Source organism: Pogoniulus pusillus, chromosome 25 (genome assembly GCF_015220805.1).
Source record: "Pogoniulus pusillus isolate bPogPus1 chromosome 25, bPogPus1.pri, whole genome shotgun sequence".
Lineage (NCBI taxonomy): Eukaryota > Metazoa > Chordata > Aves > Piciformes > Lybiidae > Pogoniulus > Pogoniulus pusillus.
Window position 1 is genome coordinate 18,151,524 of NC_087288.1, and position 20,395 is coordinate 18,171,918.

General features: G+C 46.8%; 1 protein-coding gene across 1 annotated transcript; it reads right to left on the reverse strand.

The window, feature by feature from the left end:
* Positions 1-2,222: 2,222 nt before the first annotated feature.
* SDE2 (SDE2 telomere maintenance homolog) lies at positions 2,223-13,447 on the reverse strand. Its single transcript, XM_064164605.1, has 7 exons — positions 13,284-13,447; positions 11,603-11,720; positions 9,164-9,275; positions 8,074-8,243; positions 6,704-6,815; positions 5,645-6,053; positions 2,223-2,913 (listed from the first exon to the last, which is right to left on the reverse strand). Exons 1-7 carry the CDS (start codon positions 13,386-13,388, stop codon positions 2,698-2,700), a joined length of 1,242 nt encoding a protein of 413 aa, XP_064020675.1. The 5' UTR covers positions 13,389-13,447; the 3' UTR covers positions 2,223-2,697.
* Between the last annotated feature and the right edge of the window lie 6,948 nt (positions 13,448-20,395).

Consider the following 20,395-nt stretch of genomic DNA (forward strand, 5'->3'; position numbering starts at 1 on the left):
TGGTAACGAAGCTTACCTTGTGGATGTGGGTTTAGAATCATAGAATCAACCAGGTTGGAAGAGATCTCCAAGCTCATCCAGTCCAACCTAGCACCCAGCCCTAGCCAGTCAACCAGACCATGGCACTAAATGCCTCATCCAGTCTTTGCTTGAACATCTAGTTTAGAAGTTAACCATCTGAAAGAGCACCAAGGACATCTAAGTAACCACCCCAACTGTATTTGCAAACACATAAGTAGTCTCAAATCCATCTTGAGCACTGTTTTGGACTTGCCTCATTGCCAGTTGCTGCATTAGAAATAAGTTCAGCTTTTCCTAATTCCACCACCAGCACCAGTAGGGCCAAGCTCTGTTTCTTACCAACCGCAACCTATGCAGAACCGAAGTGTCTTCTGGCCAGCTGCTGGGGTAGCAGGGAAGGCCCAGGGCTGACAGCGACACCTGGTGACATGGGGCCTCCCCAGCTCACACCGGGAAGCAGGGACACAGACGAGCCTGCAGGGCACCGAGCCTTCCAACAGCATTTTGCATCCAAGCGTGCCTGCGAAGGTGGCATGGGGAGAGGTTAAGCAGCAATCTGGCGCAGCTGCCTCAGCATGACTGATCTAACAGCTTGCCTGCAGAGTCTGGCAAGGACCAATCATAAAATTGCTTCAGTTGGAAGAGACCCTTAACATCGAGTCCCTGTGCTTTAACACCCTCTTCTCAACCCAAAACTTCCAAGCATCAACAAAACAGCTTCTGAAGATAGATGGCAACACCACAGAGCTGACTGCAGTCTCGTATACAAACCACTCAGGTCAGAGATAGGAAACGCACCCAAGTGAAGCCCTTCTCCTACCACTACTGCAATTCATGTCTAAGCCAAACTCTGAAACAGAACAGATGGGATGATGTCAGGAGAGGTTTTCAAGAATCTCTACAGGTTACTCCAATAAACATAGATCCATAGAAAGGTTTGAGTTGGAAGAGATCTTAAAGATTATCCAGTTCTAACCCACCTACCATGGGCTGGGACACCTTCCACTGCACCAAGGTGCTCAAAGCCCTGTCCAGCGTGATCCTGAACATCTCCAGGGAGAGGGCATCCACAACCTTCTCAGGCAACCTGTTCCAGTGTCTCACTGCCCTCCCTGGAAAGAAGTTCTTGCTAATACCCAGTCAAAATCTCCCCTCCTCAAACTTCGATCAATTGCACTATATCCTATCACTAAAAGCTTCCTTGCAGGTCCTCTTCAGGTACTGGAAGGCTGCTATAAGGTCTCTCCAGATCCTTCTCTTCTCCAGGCTGAACAGTCCCAACTCTCCCAGCCTGCCCCACAGGGGCAGGTGCTCCAGCCCTCAAAATATTCTCCAGCACAAAGCAGTAAAACCTAAGATCTGAGGCAGTGAACTAAACACTTCCAAAAAGCCTCTCAAAGAGAGGTGGCAGCTGCACCTGCAGCCATGTGAGCACATAGTCCTTCCAGCAAGGGCACCCTTGCCACTTCCCAGCAGAAAGATTACAGCATAAAACACCCCCACTGCAAATATTTAAGTCCTTGAGAGACCATTACATTGTTTTTAGCTTAGGAGAAGAACTAAAAAGCACATGGTTTACATTCAGCTTCACATCATCACTCCCTATCAACCTTCAGCAGCCAGCACACATACTTTACTCTCTTGAATTTAAGGTCACAGATCATTCTCTTCCCCTCACTCAGCTACTTTCCCAGAGCAAACTAAGTAAACACCCCTATATTGAACTTCTAAAAGAAGTACTTGCACACATGATGGATGCCATGAGGAGAGGCTGAGGGAGCTGGGGTTGTTTAGCCTGGAGGAGGCTCAGGGCAGATCTCATTGCTGTCTACAACTCCCTGAAGGGAGGCTGTAGCCAGGTGGGGTTGGTCTCTTCTCCCAGGCAACCAGCAACAGAACAAGGGGACACAGTCTCAAGTTGTGCCAGGGGAAAGTATAAGCTGGATGTGAGGAGGAAGTTCTTCACAGAGAGAGTGATTGGCATTGGAATAGGCTGCCCAGGGAGGTGGTGGAGATGCCATCACTGGAGGTGTTCAAGCCAAGCCTGGATGAAGCACTTTGTGCCATGGTCTGGTTGACTGGCTAGGGCTGGGGGATAGGTTGGCCTGGATGAGCTTGGAGGTCTCTTCCAACATGGCTGATTCTATGAATTTATATGATACTGATACCTGAGATCCCACATAAACTCACAGAACAGCATAGTTATTTATGTGTTTATTTATTTATACTGGCTTCAGCCATGTAAAAAAATGTATTTAAAGAAGCTTTTAAGCCTGGATCACAAGTTCAGTGTATCTCATTTGAGAGTTCTAAACTAGAATACACATGGAAGGAAACTCAGTACAAAGCTAAGAAAGGATTGTTTTTCTTGAAGCAGATGATGACAGTGTCACACAACCACCTTACAGAAAAAACACCAGGTTATTTCATTCCACATAGAGTCTGTCCTACCTGTTCCATCAAGGCTTAGTTATAACCATTTGTAAAGCTTATCAAAAGACAGTAGTTTCACTCCTTTAATATGGAACATATTGAATGCATAACTCAATGGCAACTTACTCTGTCTTACAATAATCAAAATTCATTAAGAATAGAACAAAACTATCCAGGGCTGCCAAAGTATGCTACAGAATGACAACAAAATGAAAGATTTTGAAGCATAAAATTTTTTTTGCATCACTTTTTTTTCCCTTTAGAGGGTTTTGCAAATAAAGCAGGATCAATCTGGTCTCTGGATAAACCTCTGACTGAAAAAAGCCTAGCTGCTCTTTCCTTTAAAGTGCCTCCACATTTCAGTCCTAAAGACATCAATTCCATCTTCAGTTTATCCAAACCAAGGGCTTCCATTTCAGCAGCAGAGTTGAATGCCAGTAGATCTATTGGTTCCATCTCCTGCAAAGAGAAGAACATCCAATCAAATGATTGCTGTTTTCTTCAGGGTAGTGGGAGGACCAAGCATAGACAGAATGCTTCATTTAACAGAAGACCTGCAATTAAGATTGTATCAAAATCCTAATCATAGCTGAGCAATATGTATCCTGTTGGATAGCCTCATTCTTAGTGGTACATATGCTACTCGGGCAAAGCATTACTGCCTAATTGTAAACCAGGCAAATCTTGGCAGAGATAACACTCAAGAAGAGGGCTGAATGCTCAGGTGAGCTGGGGTCGGAGTGGCTGGAGAGCAGCCAAACAGAAAGGGATCTGGGGGTGCTGACTGATACCCACCTGAACATGAGCCAGCAGTGTGCCCAGGTGGCCAAGAGAGCCAGTGGCATCCTGGCCTGCATCAGGAATGGTGTGGGCAGCAGGAGCAGGGAGGTCATTCTGCCCCTGTACTCTGCACTGCTTAGACCACACCTTGAGTACTGTGTCCAGTTCTGGGCCCCCCAGTTTAGGAGGGACACTGAGACGCTTAAGCATGTCCAGAGAAGGGCAACGAGGCTGGGGAGAGGCCTTGAGCACAGCCCTACGAGGAGAGGCTGAGGGAGCTGGGACTGGTTAGCCTGGAGAAGAGGAGGCTCAGGGGAGACCTTATTGCTGTCTACAACTACCTGAGGGGAGGTTGTGGCCAGGAGGAGGTTGCTCTCTTCTCTCAGGTGCCCAGCACCAGAACAAGAGGACACAGCCTCAAGCTGCGCCAGGGGAAATTTAGGCTGGAGGTGAGGAGAAAGTTCTTCCCTGAGAGAGTCATTGGACACTGGAATGGGCTGCCCGGGGAGGTGGTGGAGTCGCCGTCCCTGGAGCTGTTCAAGGCAGGATTGGACGTGGCACTTGGTGCCATGGTCTAGCCTTGAGCTCTGTGGTAAAGGGTAGGACTTCTATGAGGTCTCTTCCAGCCTTGGTGATACTGTGATATATGTATTTGTCCTAGGGTAGAGTGATGCAGACTTCAGAGCAAGAAATAACAGCAGTGAGAATGAGACTACTCCATTATCGACTCAGTAAAAACAACTAACACTAGCAGAATTAGAACCTGTGTCCTGCTAAGCATACAAAAAAAGACTGGTTGCCTCATTATTCTCATCCTACTTAAAATCCATCAAGGACTACTATAGAAATATTTCCACCTGCAATAACAATCTGCTATTGCATTGGTGGAGTTTCCTGTTCTAAGAATAGATTCTCACAGAGCCAAAGGGTAAACAGCAAAGACTGCAAAACATCCTGTTTAAAATATGCCAGCTCTAGTACAGTACATGACAAAATCCTAATGTATCAGATTATATCTTCAGCCTTCTTCCACCTAAATGCATTGAAGTTTCACTTACTAGAATTTCATCTTTGACAGCTGATGGCAGACTTTCTGCTCAAGCTGAGAAAAGGCATCAGATTATCTAAGCCAAGCCACTCCCTAGACCAGAAATGCCACATTCTGTTTTATTGTTGGAGTAAGGCTAGATTCTGTATCCCTAAAAGCATGAAGAGTCATATCATACAAGAAGCAATGAAGCACAACTACTGGCATATTTATTGTCAAGCATTACTTGGGCTGTTTTCAATTCACTGGGAAATGCTACATCCTCTCTTGCTTGGAAGACTGATCTGAAGTCTCTTTGGCAAAAGAATCTCAGGCATCCTGCTGTGAATCACCAGGGGAAGAACTTCATGGTCAGCACCGTTCATGATCTAGCTGAGGGCTGTGACACCAACTCAAATCGCCGGCAAAGATAATCATACAGCTACAGTACAGACCTGCTTCCACCACAGATATACTGGAGGATCTGTTTCAAAACTCACTCTTTCATTACTCTCTAGAGTTCAGATGAATCCCATCATTTACACTAATCCTGCCTCTAATGCAGGAGCTGCTCTTTTCAGTTCCTCCTTGATTACCAAAAGTCTGAAATTTGCAGCTGACTGCCAGGGTTATCAACTAGACCCAAGTCACTTTATCATAAAAACTTAACTTTCATCAGCTGATTGAGAACATCTACTTCCAACAACTTCTGATTTGAAATTTGAGGTAAATTATTAAGGTCAAATGAGGTTATAAATAGTCAAATGGGACAGTGTTTGGTAATGTGTTGGAAAGTAGTGGTAAATCTTTCATCCTACAGAAGGTATTTATTCTTTCTCCCTCATCTAATGAAGAATTTTAGATTCAGAGTGCATCTATTTATGTAAAAAGAAGGAAAAGCTATTTTAAAAGCCCCAAACAAACCAAGAGAAACCTTAAGACTTGGGGAAGACAATAGACAGCCAAAGGCAACTACATGCTAGTAGAAATTCTAGACTAAAATCTTATGTAAGTTCTTCCTTGATATGTTCTCCTTAGCACCTTTCATGACAATGCTGCCATGCTACAATTCAGTGCTCTCCATGGAGACACCAGCAACCAAGAGCCTTCTTTGGCTGCAGTTTCCTGTCACTTTCTATGCTCCATTTTCCAAAGTCAGGAGATGCATCTTCAGTTAAGGTGTTTTTCTTCTGAACCTTGGGACCGTTCTGGCATTCTGGATCAAACTTTGGAGATTATAGCTTCTAAAAGGAAACTAAGATTCTAATTCAAGCATATACATCTGATGCACTGAAGTCATAAGATACAACAGGATCCACAATGGGGAAAGTGGCAGTAAAAGCAGATGAAGAAAAGAAGCAACATTTTGTACTTCATACTTACTGTGCTCTCTGACTGGTTGGTTTCCTGTGGCTTAGAAGGAACATTTTCTTGCTCCTCCTCTTTTAGAGCTTGGGTTATTTCATTCTTTTCTTGGGCCTCTTCCTCCAAGGGCTTTGTCATTTTACTATTTTCTTCATTTGCAATTTCAGTTTGCCCACCTGAGTTTGTCTCTCCTTGTGGTTCTCCTTCAGTACCTTCTGGCTGCTCCAGTGGTTTGTCAGCAGCACTACTAGCTGGAGTATCCTCTAGAGAATCCAGAGTGCTGCTTGAACATTCATTTGATTTTCCAGCAATTCCATCATATCTGCTTCCTGATGGACAACTTCCATCAGATGCATGAGGGGAATCATCTTCACTCTCATCCTCACAGTCTGAACTGTCAGCATCATCCAATCCTTCCAATCCCAGCCTGCCACAAGCAGTATGTTACAAATTAATATTCACTTATTTTAACTTCTTGGTCTTTTCAAAAATAAAACCAAACCAAAACACAAAAGTCCCAACAACAACTCTCCCTCATTTTTTATTTCCAAACTCTCTTTGGAGAGATACAGAATAATTTAGCAGCTATTTAGGCTAGTTTAGTAAGTGGAAGAGCTGCTTATACTCCTGACATGTTATGTATAAAGTTATCTTCTTACAGCATTCCCAGTGCAGAAATGTGTTACCTACTGCTACTCCAAACAGTGAAATCATTAAGACTTCTCTTTCGTGTTACAACAGATGAAAGATGCTGGGGGGAGGGGAAGGGAAGAAAAAACTCCAAACAATTTTTTGAAGTTGATTGTTAATTTAATTCATCAATAAAAAAGGGACCATGAGAAGCAACAAAACACAATGTGCCTATTTTGGCAAGTTAAGTTTGTCTGCTCCAACTGGGACATAAGTGTGTGAACACAGCAACATTCATAGTTTCACCTTTCTGATTTAATCATCTCAATGTTCTTATTACCTTGAAGTCTGTATCTCAGGTAAAATGTTGTGTACTTGCATGTCCCTAACCTCTCATTCTGTTCAAAATGGCACACTTCAGGTGTTAAAAGCAGGCAAAATGCTCACCAAAAACATTTTCTTTTCCGAGGTTTTGTTTCATTCTTTCCAGATTCACCAGGACGTTTTCGACCGTCACTGCTTTCCGGCGACACCATTTTGCTCGAAGTAGCCTGCAACCCTTCAAAACAGAAAGTCAGAAGTCCACTTCAGCAGTACACAATTCATGCATGTTGTAAATCAGCCTTATGTTTATTTCAGATGCAATTCAAAGCATCAAGTGAAAACAGTAGCTGTTGGTGCATTTCTGCAGGTGCAAAAGCTTCAGATTAAACACAGCAGCAGCGAACCTTTCACACGCAGTTTTACTAAGACACACAATTAAAGTTGGATTCCTGAACTGAGCTCTCAGTCTCTACACACAGCTTTAAGTTTCACTATCAAGCTGACAGCAAGAATCATAGAATCAACCAGGTTGGAAGAGACCTCCAAGATCATCTAGTCCAACCTATCACCCAGCCCTATCCAATCAACCAGACCATGGCACTAAGTGCCTCAGCCAGGCTTTGCTTGAAGACCCCCAGGGACGGTGACTCCACCACCTCCCTGGGCAGCCCATTCCAATGCCAAGCACTCTCTCTGGGAAGAACTTCTTCCTAACATCCAGCCTATACCTACCCTAGCACAACTTGAGACTGTGTCCTTGTTCTATTGCTGGTTACCTGGGAGAAGAGGCCACCCCCCACCTGGCTACAATGTCCCTTCAGGTAGTTGTAGACAGTAATAAGATCATCCCTGAGCCTCCTCTTCTGCAGGCTAAACAGGCCCAGCTCCCTCAACCTCTCCTCATAGGATTTGTGTTCCAGGCCCCTCCCCAGCTTTGTTGCCCTTCTCTGGACATGTTCCAGCACCTCAACATCCTTCTTGAATTGAGGGGCCCAGAACTGGACACAGTACTCAAGGTGTGGTCTGACCAGTGCTGAGTACAGGGGAAGAATAACCTCCCTTGACCTACTGGCCACACTGCTCCTGATGCAGGCCAGGATGCCATTGGCTCTCTTGGCCACCTGGGCACACTGCTGGACATATAATTACAGCGAACAGGAATTGAAATAGGATATGTGCAGTTGGATTTAATTACTTGTATTTTCCATAAGACCTGTTTGTATTTTATCACTTCACTGAAAATGATGTAATTTTTACAGCTGAGCTAGCAACAATTCCTTTACAGAATTTTGCTTTCATGAGCTAATAATACCATGGCCAGATAAAACATCACTTGTATCTTGTGTGCTCTTTAATGCAATTTCAGAGAGGCAGCGGAGGAAAAATTAAGTTCCACATTTCACTGGGATTTGTAATTTCATTCAGTTAGGAGTTAAGTTCATACTTCAGTGCTGTAATTTTTGAGGAGAGAATGTGAGGCTAAACTGCAGTACCTTTAAGGACTGAATCTTCCAGTCTCTCAGCCATTTCATGACACTGCTGCTGGTACTCTGCATTTGTAAATAAGTGCTTTGGCTCCGCAAGCTTCCGCTGCAACCTTTCCAAGCGCCTCTGCTCCTTTTCTGCCTCTCGTTCTGCTTGCTGCTTCACCCATTCAGCCATCCTGCAGATGACAGGACCATGAAAATCAAGACCATTTCCAGCATTTTGGTGTAGTACCAGTTGCTAAATGGTTGTAACACCCGCTTGAATGAAAGACAATGGGAAAAAACAACTAACAATACCTAGGGCAATGACTACAGAAATACAGAGAAATTCTGTTAAAGAGGAGAGAGTCAAGTTTATTTTGGAAGCCAGAAAGAGCAGTAAGATCACATATAGAATCATAGAATCAACCAGGTTGGAAGAGACCTCCAAGATCATCCAGGCCAACCTGGCACTCAGCCCTAGCCAGTCAACCAGACCATGGCACTAAATGCCTCGGCCAGGCTTTGTTCAACACCTCCAGGGACAGCAACTCCACCACCTCCCTGGGCAGCCCATTCCAATGCCAATCACTCTCTCTGTGAAGAGCTTCCTCCTAACATCCAGCCTGTACTTCCCCCGGCACAACTTGAGACTGTGTCCCCTTGTTCTGTGCCTGGGAGAAGAGGCCATCCCCCACCTGGCTACAAAGTCCCTTCAGGTAATTGTAGACAGCAATGAGGTCACCCCTGAGCCTCCTCTTCTCAAGGCTAAACACCCCCAGCTCCCTCAGCCTCTCCTCATAGGGTTTGCGTTCCAGGCCTTTCACCAGCTCAGTATCACGGTCCTGCAGCTTCAGGGAGAAGAACTTGTAACAATTCCAGATGAGAAATCTAAGAGGTGCACCACAGTGGTATGGCCACCTCTATTTTGCACCTATATAGTTATAGAAGACAGAATCCTGTTGGCTTCTAGTTTATCTGTGTTTAAGCTTTCACTTTTGCTGGGTTTAGCATTCAAAACAAAATATCATTGCTCCAAGAGCCTGTCACTTGACCTCTAACAGTGAGCCACGTGGTCAGTTTATTTACAGTCCTAGCTTCCACAAAAATGTCTCACGCTTTTTCATGGTTGACATCCCGAAGTCTCCTCCCACTGAGATCTCGGCAAGCCTCTCTGTTTGTTGTCTTTTCGATCTGAGCACCAAGCGCTCGCAGCATAGATCCAAACCCTGAAGGGAAAAAAAACAACCAAGGGTTAGCTGCAAGGAAACAGAGGTGAGCCACTACACAACAAAAATGCAGTGAATTTACCACTTTCCTCTTCCTTAAATGAAATAAAAGGTAAGCTCAAAGTTGTACTACGTTATCACTGGGTGAAATACTGAAACACAGAAGTACTCAGTGTTTACCACTCAGCTGTTCACTAGAATCAGTGCAGCACTTCTAACATGAAAGCCTATTTCTGTACTTCCCCAGCAAAATGGTTTGAAACCTTTTTTAAAAATCAAGATAACCATTTTGGATTCTTTTTAATTTAGCCAAGATAAACCTCACTCCTACCAAATAAATTCCTTCTTAAAAAAAATCTAACAGAAAAGTTGAATAACTTTTTTAGGAGACAGCCACAGCCACTTCATCAAGATGATAATGATGAACAACATTATGCTGGAGAGCCCTCCAAAGCAGATTTCTTCTCAGCCACTAACTACTCATAGGCAAGACTGCTAATTTATCTCATTTGGTCCCACCTTTTGTTGTCTACATCTTGTAAGAGTCGTGTTTAAGTACCTTGAAAAACCAGTGTGGATTAAGAATCAGAGCTCAGCACTTTGAAATTGCTTTAAGTAGAAGCTGCACAAATTTGAGCAAGGAGAACCAACTGATGATGCCACCAGCAAGGAGAACCAACTGATGATGCCACCAGCAAGGAGAACCAACTGATGATGCCACCAGCAAGGAGAACCAACTGAGGATGCCACCAGCAAGGAGAACCAACTGAGGATGCCACCAGCAAGGAGAACCAACTGAGGATGCCACCAGCAAGGAGAACCAACTGAGGATGCCACCAGCAAGGAGAACCAACTGAGGATGCCACCAGCAAGGAGAACCAACTGAGGATGCCACCAGCAAGGAGAACTTCTGTAGCTCATGAAACATGCTATTGAAGTTTATGTTTTGAAGAACAGACTTAACAGCTACACCTAGCCAGATATGTTGTGCTTTTCCCCCCAAAAAAAAAACCCAACCCAACCAAGAGAGCATTAACTAAGGTTACAGGTGCTGAATTAGGTCTGATAACAAAATGCCCTATTCCCTAAACCTGAAAAATCATGGAATGGTTTGGGTTGGAAGGGACCTTAAGGATCATCTAGTTCTAACCACGCTGCCATGGGCAGGGACACCTTCCACAAGACCAGGTTGCTCAAGATCCTGTCCAACCTGGCTTTGAACACCTTCAGGGAAGGGGAATCCACAACCACCCCAGGCAACCATAGTTCCCTTTAGGTCATACAGCAAGTCTCAGTAGTTCTGACTTGGTTTTGTCTGCCTGTTTTTATCAGGCTTTTAAGATACACAGTCAAAATATAAGGAACACTTCAGAAATGACACAAAAATGCTAAATAATTTTAGACTGACCTAAATGGCACACCAGCTACACACTGTGAATCACAGAATGAGTCATCCTAGGATAACTGAAGCTGGTAGTCAAATGTGATGAAGCACCCTACACTACATACTTCTACCACAGCACCACTTCTAGGCTGCTTAAAGAAACTGCAATACCTCACAAGCAATAATATTTCTTTCTAGCTCTGCCTAATGCTGAAGAAGGCAAAGCTGAGCTGTAACCTGATAAAAAGCTGCACTTTTTAGTGCAACAGCTGAAAAATTCCAAGATCTGGAGTCAAAAAGCAAACAAACAGACTGCAAGTACACTCAAATACTCTGTTAGACTTGCTTCACCCATCATATTCCACTTCAAGGAACGTTCACATTATCAGTAGCCGCATCAGTTTCACACAATTAATATACATCCTTGATAACAGAAGTAAAATAATTTGTCAATAAAAGGAATCTAGCTTAAATTCTTCAATTCTCAGGCTACTAAGATCTTGGACTTTTTCAGGTAAGATTAAAAACTAAATCAGAAAAAAGAAACAGCTAGGCCATATAATACACAAAATCATAGACTGGCATCTTTGCCCCAAGTGACCACAAATGAAGCTTAGGAATCCACAAAGCAAAGTACTTTTTATGCACAATCTCAACTCTAAAGTACTTTTTATGCAAACTACAGATTTATACTAGTAGAGCTAAGCTGACCAGGGATGCAAAGAGCTGTGCCAGCAAAACCATCAGCTGAACTAAAACTTCACTGGCCATTTTCAGCTCTGTAAAGTAGACTTTGGTTTCAGCTCACAATCACAGTCATCCACATTAAAAGGTCTGACAGAGATAGGCTAGCTCTGCTGTTGACAGTAAGGACTGCAGTACAATAAAAAGGGTTTTTTAAAGCTAGGAATCTAAGCATTAAAAAGGCAGTTAAGCTACAAACCTCCTTTTCCACCACAAAGTCTTGGTTCCAGACTATAGACAGCTCCATCCTGCAGTATATCTTCATCACTAACCAGTCGCCCGTTACACTTCACATACAAGCTTTCTTCAGGAATATTCTAGAACAAGCAAGAACAGTCATACAGAACCAAGAATCACAGAACTGTTTAATCTGGAAAAGACATTTTAACATCAAGCCCAACCATTACCTAACTCTACCAAAGTCGGTGCTAAAGCACATCCCTCAGCACTGCATCTGTGAAACCCTTTCAAGGGTGGGAATCCAACCACTTCCCTGAGGAGCCTGCTGCAGTGCTTTGAGAACCATTTGAATGAAGAGTTTTCTTCTACAATCCAACCTAAACCTCCCCTGGGGCAACCTGAGGCCATTTCCTCTTATTCTGTCACTTGTTACTAAGGAGAAGAGATCAACTCCCCCACCTCACTACAACCTCCTCTCGGGGAGCTGTAAGAAGCAAGAATGTTTCCCCTTAGCTTCCTTTTCGGCAGACCAACCTCACTTCCCTCAAGCTGCTTCTTGTAAGACTGAAAATGAAACATTCTGATAAAGAAAATGATTAAGGAGTAATATTTCCCAACTTATTACCAGCACAGAGAGAAAGCAAAAAAGAGACCATTTAAAAATCATAAACATTCTCTACGACGCTTGGTTTAATTCCTGTTTGCTCTGTGATTAAACACAGTCTAAATCATCTTGTGCTATAGGAAAACTGACCCCAAGTATCTTTAAACAGTGTCATGCTTTGTGAAAACATAACTGTCTGTTTTCCACACATATGGCACTCTAGGGCTGCCTCACAGCAAAGCCTGCTGCTCAGTTAAATGACAGCAATAACATGTGCCCACGTCTGCGATGCACTCAGCCTGCAGCTGGGGCACAGAGACACAATCCAGGGCACCCTCAGTCTCCATCTCTGTATGGATCATGCCTGAAAGCGTTCCCATGTGAACTTCTTTAGGTAAACCTATTTTGCCAGAGAGTCAGTGATGGTTTGGGTGTTCCCCGACCCCCCACACTTTAGAAGTTACCCAGGCTAGTCTCAGTCAGCTTTGGGAATATAAATGAAGCTATTTATTTACAGCTAGCACAATATACAAGCGGATAGTTACAGTATATACAGTTATAGACAGAAATACACAAAGTAAAAGATAATACAGAAACACAACTCCCCTCCCAGAAACCTGAGTCCCCAGGAGGGGCTCCCAACCACCCCTGCACCTTCCCCCTGCCCCTCTCAACCTTACCCCAGTCCCAAGGAAGAATAGAGGTTCAGCCAAGAGGTTAAGAAGCAAAGGTGAGTGGAAGGTGTGTTAGAGAGATGCAGGTCAGTCAGAAGCCCAGCCAGAGAGTGAGACAAAATGGCCAGAGTGTTACCTAACGCTTTCATTTCTTCTTCAGCAAGACTCTGAGGGGAGCAGACATCACCACTGTTTTCCTTTCACAGCCTGTGATCTAGTTCTTCTCACCAAAACATTCTAGCCTGCTCCAAACCAGCACAGAGTCGATGATCTCCAGAGCTCCCTTCCAGCCCCTATCATTCTGTGACCGGGCCGGGGTTGGCCTGCTACCCCCCGCCGGCACCCTCGCCCCCACCCAAGGCCCGAGGGGACGGCACAACTCCAGACCCGCCACCGCTTATTTTTCACCCTCTGTCACTCACCAGCTCCCGAGCGCGATGACGGAGGAGGGAGCGCACGGAGCCGCCGGGGGGCAGCGGCAAGAGCCGGGCCCGTGAGGCCAGGGGATCCCGCACCAGCGCCGCCATCACCGCCCGGCTCGCACCGGCGCCACTGCGCCTGCGCCTGGGACCACAGCGCCGCGCGGCCACGGCACGCAGCCAGCGCCTGCGCGCGCTGGTAACCGCCGCGCTCGGGCCAGGGCGCGCCGGGGGCGGGGCCGAGGCTCTGCCGGGGGCGGGGCCGAGCTGAGGCTCTGCCGGGGGCGGGGCCGAGGCTCTGCTGTGGCGGGGCCGAGCTGAGGCTCTGCCGGGGGCGGGGCTGAGGCTCTGCTGTGGCGGGGCCGAGCTGAGGCTCTGCCGGGGGCGGGGCTGAGGCTCTGCTGTGGCGGGGCCGAGCTGAGGCTCTGCCGGGGGCGGGGCCGAGGTTCTGCTGTGGCGGGGCCGAGCTGAGGCTCTGCCGGGGGCGGGGTCGAGGCTCTGCCGGGCCGTGCGCAGTTGTCCTTCCCTTGCGGCTGCCTGCAGCGGCTGCTAAGGGCTGTAGCTGCCGGTGCCTGTTAACTGCTTCTGCTTAGTCCCAGTTGTAAAATGTTTCCTTCTTGGTGGCTTTCTCTTTGTTTCAGGTCTCTTCAAAGACTCGTAGGGGTCGTGAGGGACCTGTGGCGATAATCGAGTCCGACGCTCTTACCAAAGCAGGGTCACCTAGGGCAGGTCACGCAGGAACACATTCAGGTGGGGTTTGGAAGTCTCCAGAGTCGGAGGCTTCGCAACCCTTCTGGGCAGCCTGCTCCAGTACTCCACCACCCTCACAGGAAAGATGTTTCTCCTCATAGAATCATAGAATCAACCAGGTTGGAAGAGACCTCCAAGATCATCCAGTCCAACCTAGCACCCAGCCCTATCCAATCAACCAGACCATGGCACTAAGTGCCTCAGCCAGGCTTTGCTTGAAGACCCCCAGAGACGGTGCCTCCACCACCTCCCTGGGCAGCCCATTCCAATGCCAATCACTCTCTCTGGGAAGAACTTCTTCCTAACATCCAGCCTATACCTACCCTGGCACAACTTGAGACTGTGTCCCCTTGTTCTATTGCTGGTTACCTGGGAGAAGAGGCCACCCCCACCTGGCTACAATGTCCCTTCAGGTAGTTGCAGACAGTAATAAGATCACCCCTGAGCCTCCTCTTCTCCAGGCTAAACAGGCCCAGCTCCCTCAACCTCTCCTCATAGGATTTGTGCTCCAGGCCCCTCACCAGCTTTGTTGCCCTGCTCTGGACATGTTCCAGCTCATGTTGGTCTGGAACTTGCTGTGTTCCGGTTTGTATCCACTGCCTCTGTCACAGGACACCACTGAAAGGAGGCTGGCCCCTTCTTGGCATTCACCCCTCAGGTATTTGTAAACGTTAATAAGAGGTCGTCTCAGTGTTGTCCAAACTATTCAGCCTCCTGTCTCTTAGCCTTTCTTTGCAAGACATTTGGTTTTTTTGGGGGGGGGAGGTTGTGATGGTTTGGGTGTTCCCTGACCCCCCACGCTTCAGAAATCACCCAGGCTGGACTCAGCCAGCTCTGGAAATTGAATGAAGCTTTTAATTACAGCTAGCACAAGAGACAAGCAGATAGTTACAGTATATACAGTTATAGACAGAAATAGACAAGGTAAAAGGTAATACAGAAACACAGCAGCCCTCCCAGAAACCTGAGTCCCCAGGAGGAGCTCTCAACTGCCCCTTCACCTTCCCCCTACCCCTCTCAACCTCATCTCAGTCCCAAGGAAGAATGGAGGTTGGGCCAGGGGGTTAGGAAGCAAAGTGGATTAGCCAAAGAGGCTAGAGAGAGATACAGCTCAGCCAGTTCCCCAGCAGAAGTGGTTATCTATGTTTTTACTTCTCGTTCTTCTCCGTCTCAGCAAGCCTATGAGTGCAGTAGACATCAGCCTTGCTATCCTTTCACAGCCTCTAATCTACTTCTTCTCACCAAAACATTCTAGCCTGCTTCAAACTAGCACAGAGGTTTAAGTGATGGAGTTCAAACTGGACTTAAGGCAACCTAAATTTCTCATGTTTTGGAGTTAGCCTGCTGTTTTGGTCTTTATAGGGACCCAATTTATCATTTTTATACCTGCAACCTGTATTTTTCTTCTGTTTTAAACTTTGAAGGGGACACAGTCTCAAGTTGTGCTGGGGGAGGTCTAGGCTGGATGTTAGGAGGAAGTTGTTGGCAGAGAGAGTGATTGGCATTGGAATGGGCTGCCCAGGGAGGTGGTGGAGTGGCTGTCCCTGGAGGTGTTGAAGCCAAGCCTGGCTGAGGCACTTAGTGCCATGGTCTGGTTGACTGGCTAGGGCTGGGTGCTAGGTTGGACTGGATGATCTTGGAGGTCTCTTCCAACCTGGTAGATTCTATGGTAATGCAGAAGTTAGGCATAAAAGAATGACAGAGATCTATGAATGTTTTGAATTATTCTTCTGACTGTGCTGATGAATTCTGGCCCAAGTGAGCACTGACTCAGCATCCGTTTCCTTGCTGTTTACCTTAGCTAGGGCAGGGAAGAGGACCAAAAAAAGGGAGTGTCAATGACAGGTGTCATTTGTAACTGACATCTGGGTTCTACATACAGATACCTGGATGAAGCACTTAGTGCCATGGTCTAGTTGACTGGCTAGGGCTGGGTGCTAGGTTGGACTGGATGATCTTGGAGGTCTCTTCCAACCTGGTTGATTCTATGATTCTATGATACTACAGCTGTAATATGCATGAGAGCTGCCAGCAGCAGTCATAGTGACCTAGATCAGGCCCTTTGTAGATCAAACATTGCCACTCAGCAGGTAGTTTTGAGCTTCTACTGCTATGGTCAGTTCTGGGTGGCTGTATCTGGGTGACTTGCCCATAAGCTACAAAGCAAGTGGGATCTAACAGGCCAAGGAATAGTCTTCTGCAGCAGCACCAGATACATGGTCCTAGAGCAGCACCAGATACATGATCCTAGAGCAGCACCAAATACGTGGTCCTAGAGCAGCACCAGATACGTGGTCCTAGAGCAGCACCAAATACACAGTCCTGGAGCAGCACCAGATACATGGTTCTAGAGCAGCACCAAATACATGGTCCTAGAGCAGCACCAAATACATGGTCCTAGGAGCAGCACCAAATACATGATCATGGAGCAGCACCAGATACATGGTCCTGGAGCAGCACCAAATACATGATCATGGAGCAGCACCAGATACATGGTCCTAGAGCAGGACCAAATACATGGTCCTAGAGCAGCACCAAATACACGGTCCTAGAGCAGCACCAAATACATGATCATGGAGGAGCACCAAATACATGGTCCTAGAGCAGCACCAAATACATGGTCCTAGGAGCAGCACCAAATACATGATCATGGAGCAGCACCAGATACATGGTCCTGGAGCAGCACCAAATACATGGTCCTAGAGCAGCACCAAATACATGGTCCTAGAGCAGCACCAAATACATGATCATGGAGCAGCACCAAATACATGGTCCTAGAGCAGCACCAGATACATGGTCCTAGAGCAGCACCAAATACATGGTCCTAGAGCAGCACCAGATGCATGGTCCTAGAGCAGCACCAAATACATGGTCCTAGAGCAGCACCAAATACATGGTCCTAGAGCAGCACCAAATACATGATCATGGAGCAGCACCAAATACATGGTCCTAGAGCAGCACCAGATACATGGTCCTAGAGCAGCACCAAATACATGGTCCTAGAGCAGCACCAGATACATGGTCCTAGAGCAGCACCAAATACATGGTCCTAGAGCAGCACCAGATACATGGTCCTAGAGCAGCACCAAATACATGGTCCTAGAGCAGCACCAGATACATGGTCCTAGAGCAGCACCAAATACATGGTCCTAGAGCAGCACCAGATGCATGGTCCTCATTCTCACTAGATGCCAGGGCCACCTTAATGGCAGTGGGTGAGTGTGCCTGTATCTCTTGTTCTTGCTTGCACTATTCTATTCCTAGAACTCATCAAAGGTCTGTTGCCTTGCTCCTCACACACACACACACACACACAAAAGCCTAAATAAGGCTATTATTATCATTTCCCATTTGAAATGTACTTTATTAGAAATGTTATTCTCTTGATAAAAGCAACAATCAGTCTCTGATTCTGCACTGATCTTTTAGGCTTAATTAATAAATCATGCTTGCCACTTTTCATATGGAAAGGATTTTATAGGCATAATTAATTAAACCTAATTAAACCTGGCAGGATCCTTGTGGGATAAGTACTCAGGCTTTTTAAATAGTGAGACTTGGGCAAAGTTGTTATACTACTTTCTCAAATCAGGGAAAGGACTAAGACTAGAATTTAAAAGTTCCCATTGTCTTAATTACAGAGACAAACCAACCCCTTCTTTTCTTACTTCTTATTTTGATGTCCATGACTGTGATGCTTGAGTAATTTGGTGTGGTTCTGAGGCCTACAACATGCTGTGTGTTAGAACAGACAATGTTCTGCTTAAAAATCTCTTAGAATCATAGAATCAAGCAGGTTGGAAGAGACCTCCAAGGTCATCCAGGCCAACCTAGCACCCAGCCCTAGCCAGTCAACCAGACCATGGCACTAAGTGCCTCAGCCAGGCTTGGCTTCAACACCTCCAGGGACGGTGACTCCACCACCTCCCTGGGCAGCCCATTCCAATGCCAATCACTCTCTCTGCCAACAACTTCCTCCTAACATCCAGCCTAGACCTACCCTGGCACAACTTGAGACTGTGTCCCCTTGTTCTGTTGCTGGTTGCCTGGCAGAAGAGACCAACCCCACCTGGCTACAGCCTCCCTGTAGGGAGCTGCAGACAGCAATGAGCTCAGCCCTGAGCCTCCTCTTCTGCAGGCTGCACACCCCCAGCTCCCTCAGCCTCTCCTCACAGGGTTTGTGTTCCAGGCCCCTCACCAGCTTTGTTGCCCTTCTCTGGACACCTTCCAGCACCTCAACATCTCTCTTGAATTGAGGAGCCCAGAACTGGACACAGCACTCAAGGTGTGGCCTGAGCAGTGCTGAGTACAGGGGCAGAAGAACCTCCCTTGTCCTGCTGGCCACACTGCTCCTGATCCAGGCCAGGATGCCATTGGCTCTCTTGGCCACCTGGGCACACTGCTGCCTCATCTTCAGCCTACTGTCTACCAGTGGCCCCAGGTCCCTTTCTTCCTAGCTGCTCTCAGCCACTCTGGAATTGACATGGAACCAAGTTTTTACAGTACCTCTGTCTGGTATTTGTAACTGTCACTATGCTGCTATTCATTCATTCACCCTTACTGTTTCCTCACCTAGATTCCATTTTAATAGCAGTAGCAGTGATTTATAGTGCTTAATGATGGCCTGTTAGGACCAAGGTCACATTATGCAAGACTGACTGAGAGAAGGTGTAAAGTACTTATTGGCCCTTGCCTTCTAATCTGCACATGAAAGACGCCTGTGGGAGTGAAGAACACAAACCCAGTTGATCACAAGGTACCCAGATTAACAAAGGATGTGTCAAAAGTTGCTCTGATAAGAATTCAATGTTTCTCAATTTGAAAAGAAATGTTCATAGACACAGGGGAGAAAAAGAACAAAAGATAGCACTTTAAGTATTGAAGTGAGTCCAGGGCTGGAGCACCTCTGCTATGTGGATAGGCTGAAGGGGCTGGGGTTGTTCAGCCTAGAAAACAGAGGACTCCTGAGGGACCTTATAACTGCCTTCCAGTACCTGAAGGGAACCCACAAGTCGGCTGAAGAGGGACTTTTCATTAGGGCATCCTATGATAGGACAAGGGGCAATGGTTTTAAGCTGAGGGAGAGTAGGTCTAGATTGAACCTCAGGAAGAAGTTCTTCAGTATGAGGGTGATGGGACTCTGGAATAGGTTGCCCAGAGAGGCTGTGAATGCCCCCTTCCTGGAGGTGTTCAAGGCCAGGTTGGATGAGACCTTGAGCAGCCAAATCATGGGGCAGGGAAGTTAGAGTAGATAATCTCCAAGGTCACTTCCAACCTAAGCCATTCTGTGATTGAAACATGAAACATGTGAAAGGTATATTCCAACTGTGCAGACATATTAACAAAGGTAAATTCTGTACACTGAGGTGATTTCAATAGTTTGCAGATGACACCAAGCTGGGGGCAGATGTGGCTGGGTTGGAGGGCAGAAGGGCTCTGCAGCAGGACCTTGACCGCCTGGACAGATGGGCAGAGTCCAAGGGGGTGGTGTTCAATAGCTCCAAGTGCAGGGTGCTGCACTTTGGCCACAGCAACCCCATGCAGAGATACAGGCTGGGGTCAGAGCGGCTGGAGAGCAGCCAAACAGAGAGGGATCTGGGAGTGCTGATTGATACCCACCTGAACATGAGCCAGCAGTGTGCCCAGGTGGCCAAGAGAGCCAGTGGCATCCTGGCCTGCATCAGGAATGGTATGGCCAGCAGGAGCAGGGAGGTCATTCTGCCCCTGTACTCTGCACTGCTTAGACCACACCTTGAGTGCTGTGTCCAGTTCTGGGCCCCCCCAGTTTAGGAGGGACATTGAGATGCTTGAGCGTGTCCAGAGAAGGGCAACAAGGCTGGGGAGAGGCCTTGAGCACAGCCCTATGAGGAGAGGCTGAGGGAGCTGGGATTGGTTAGCCTGGAGAAGAGGAGGCTCAGGGGAGACCTACTGCTGTCTACAACTACCTGAGGGGTGGTTGTGGCCAGGAGGAGGTTGCTCTCTTCTCTCAGGTGGCCAGCACCAGAACGAGAGGACACAGCCTCAGGCTGCACCAGGGGAGATTTAGGCTGGAGGTGAGGAGAAAGTTCTTCCCTGAGAGAGTCATTGGACACTGGAATGGGCTGCCCGGGGAGGTGGTGGAGTCGCCGTCCCTGGAGCTGTTCAAGGCAGGACTGGACGTGGCACTTGGTGCCATGGTCTGGCCTTGAGCTCTGTGGTAAAGGGTTGGACTTGATGATCTGTGAGGTCTCTTCCAACCCTGATAATGCTGTGACACTAACATTTTTTTCACTTCCAATACTGTGACATCATGCTGTTTGACAAAAAATGTAATTAACTATAATCAATCTAAGTAGATATTTGCAGTGCAGCTTCTTGCCAAATGC

Coding starts and splice junctions, on each gene's coding strand:
- SDE2 (XM_064164605.1), bottom strand. CDS start 13,388: ATGGCGGCGCTGGTGCGGGATCCCCTGGCCTCACGGGCCCGGCTCTTG. Junction 9,276..11,602: donor ACTTTGTGGTGGAAAAGGAG/GTTTGTAGCTTA, acceptor TTTTCCCTTCAG/GGTTTGGATCTATGCTGCGA. Junction 8,244..9,163: donor GATGTCAACCATGAAAAAGC/GTGAGACATTTT, acceptor TGTCATCTGCAG/GATGGCTGAATGGGTGAAGC.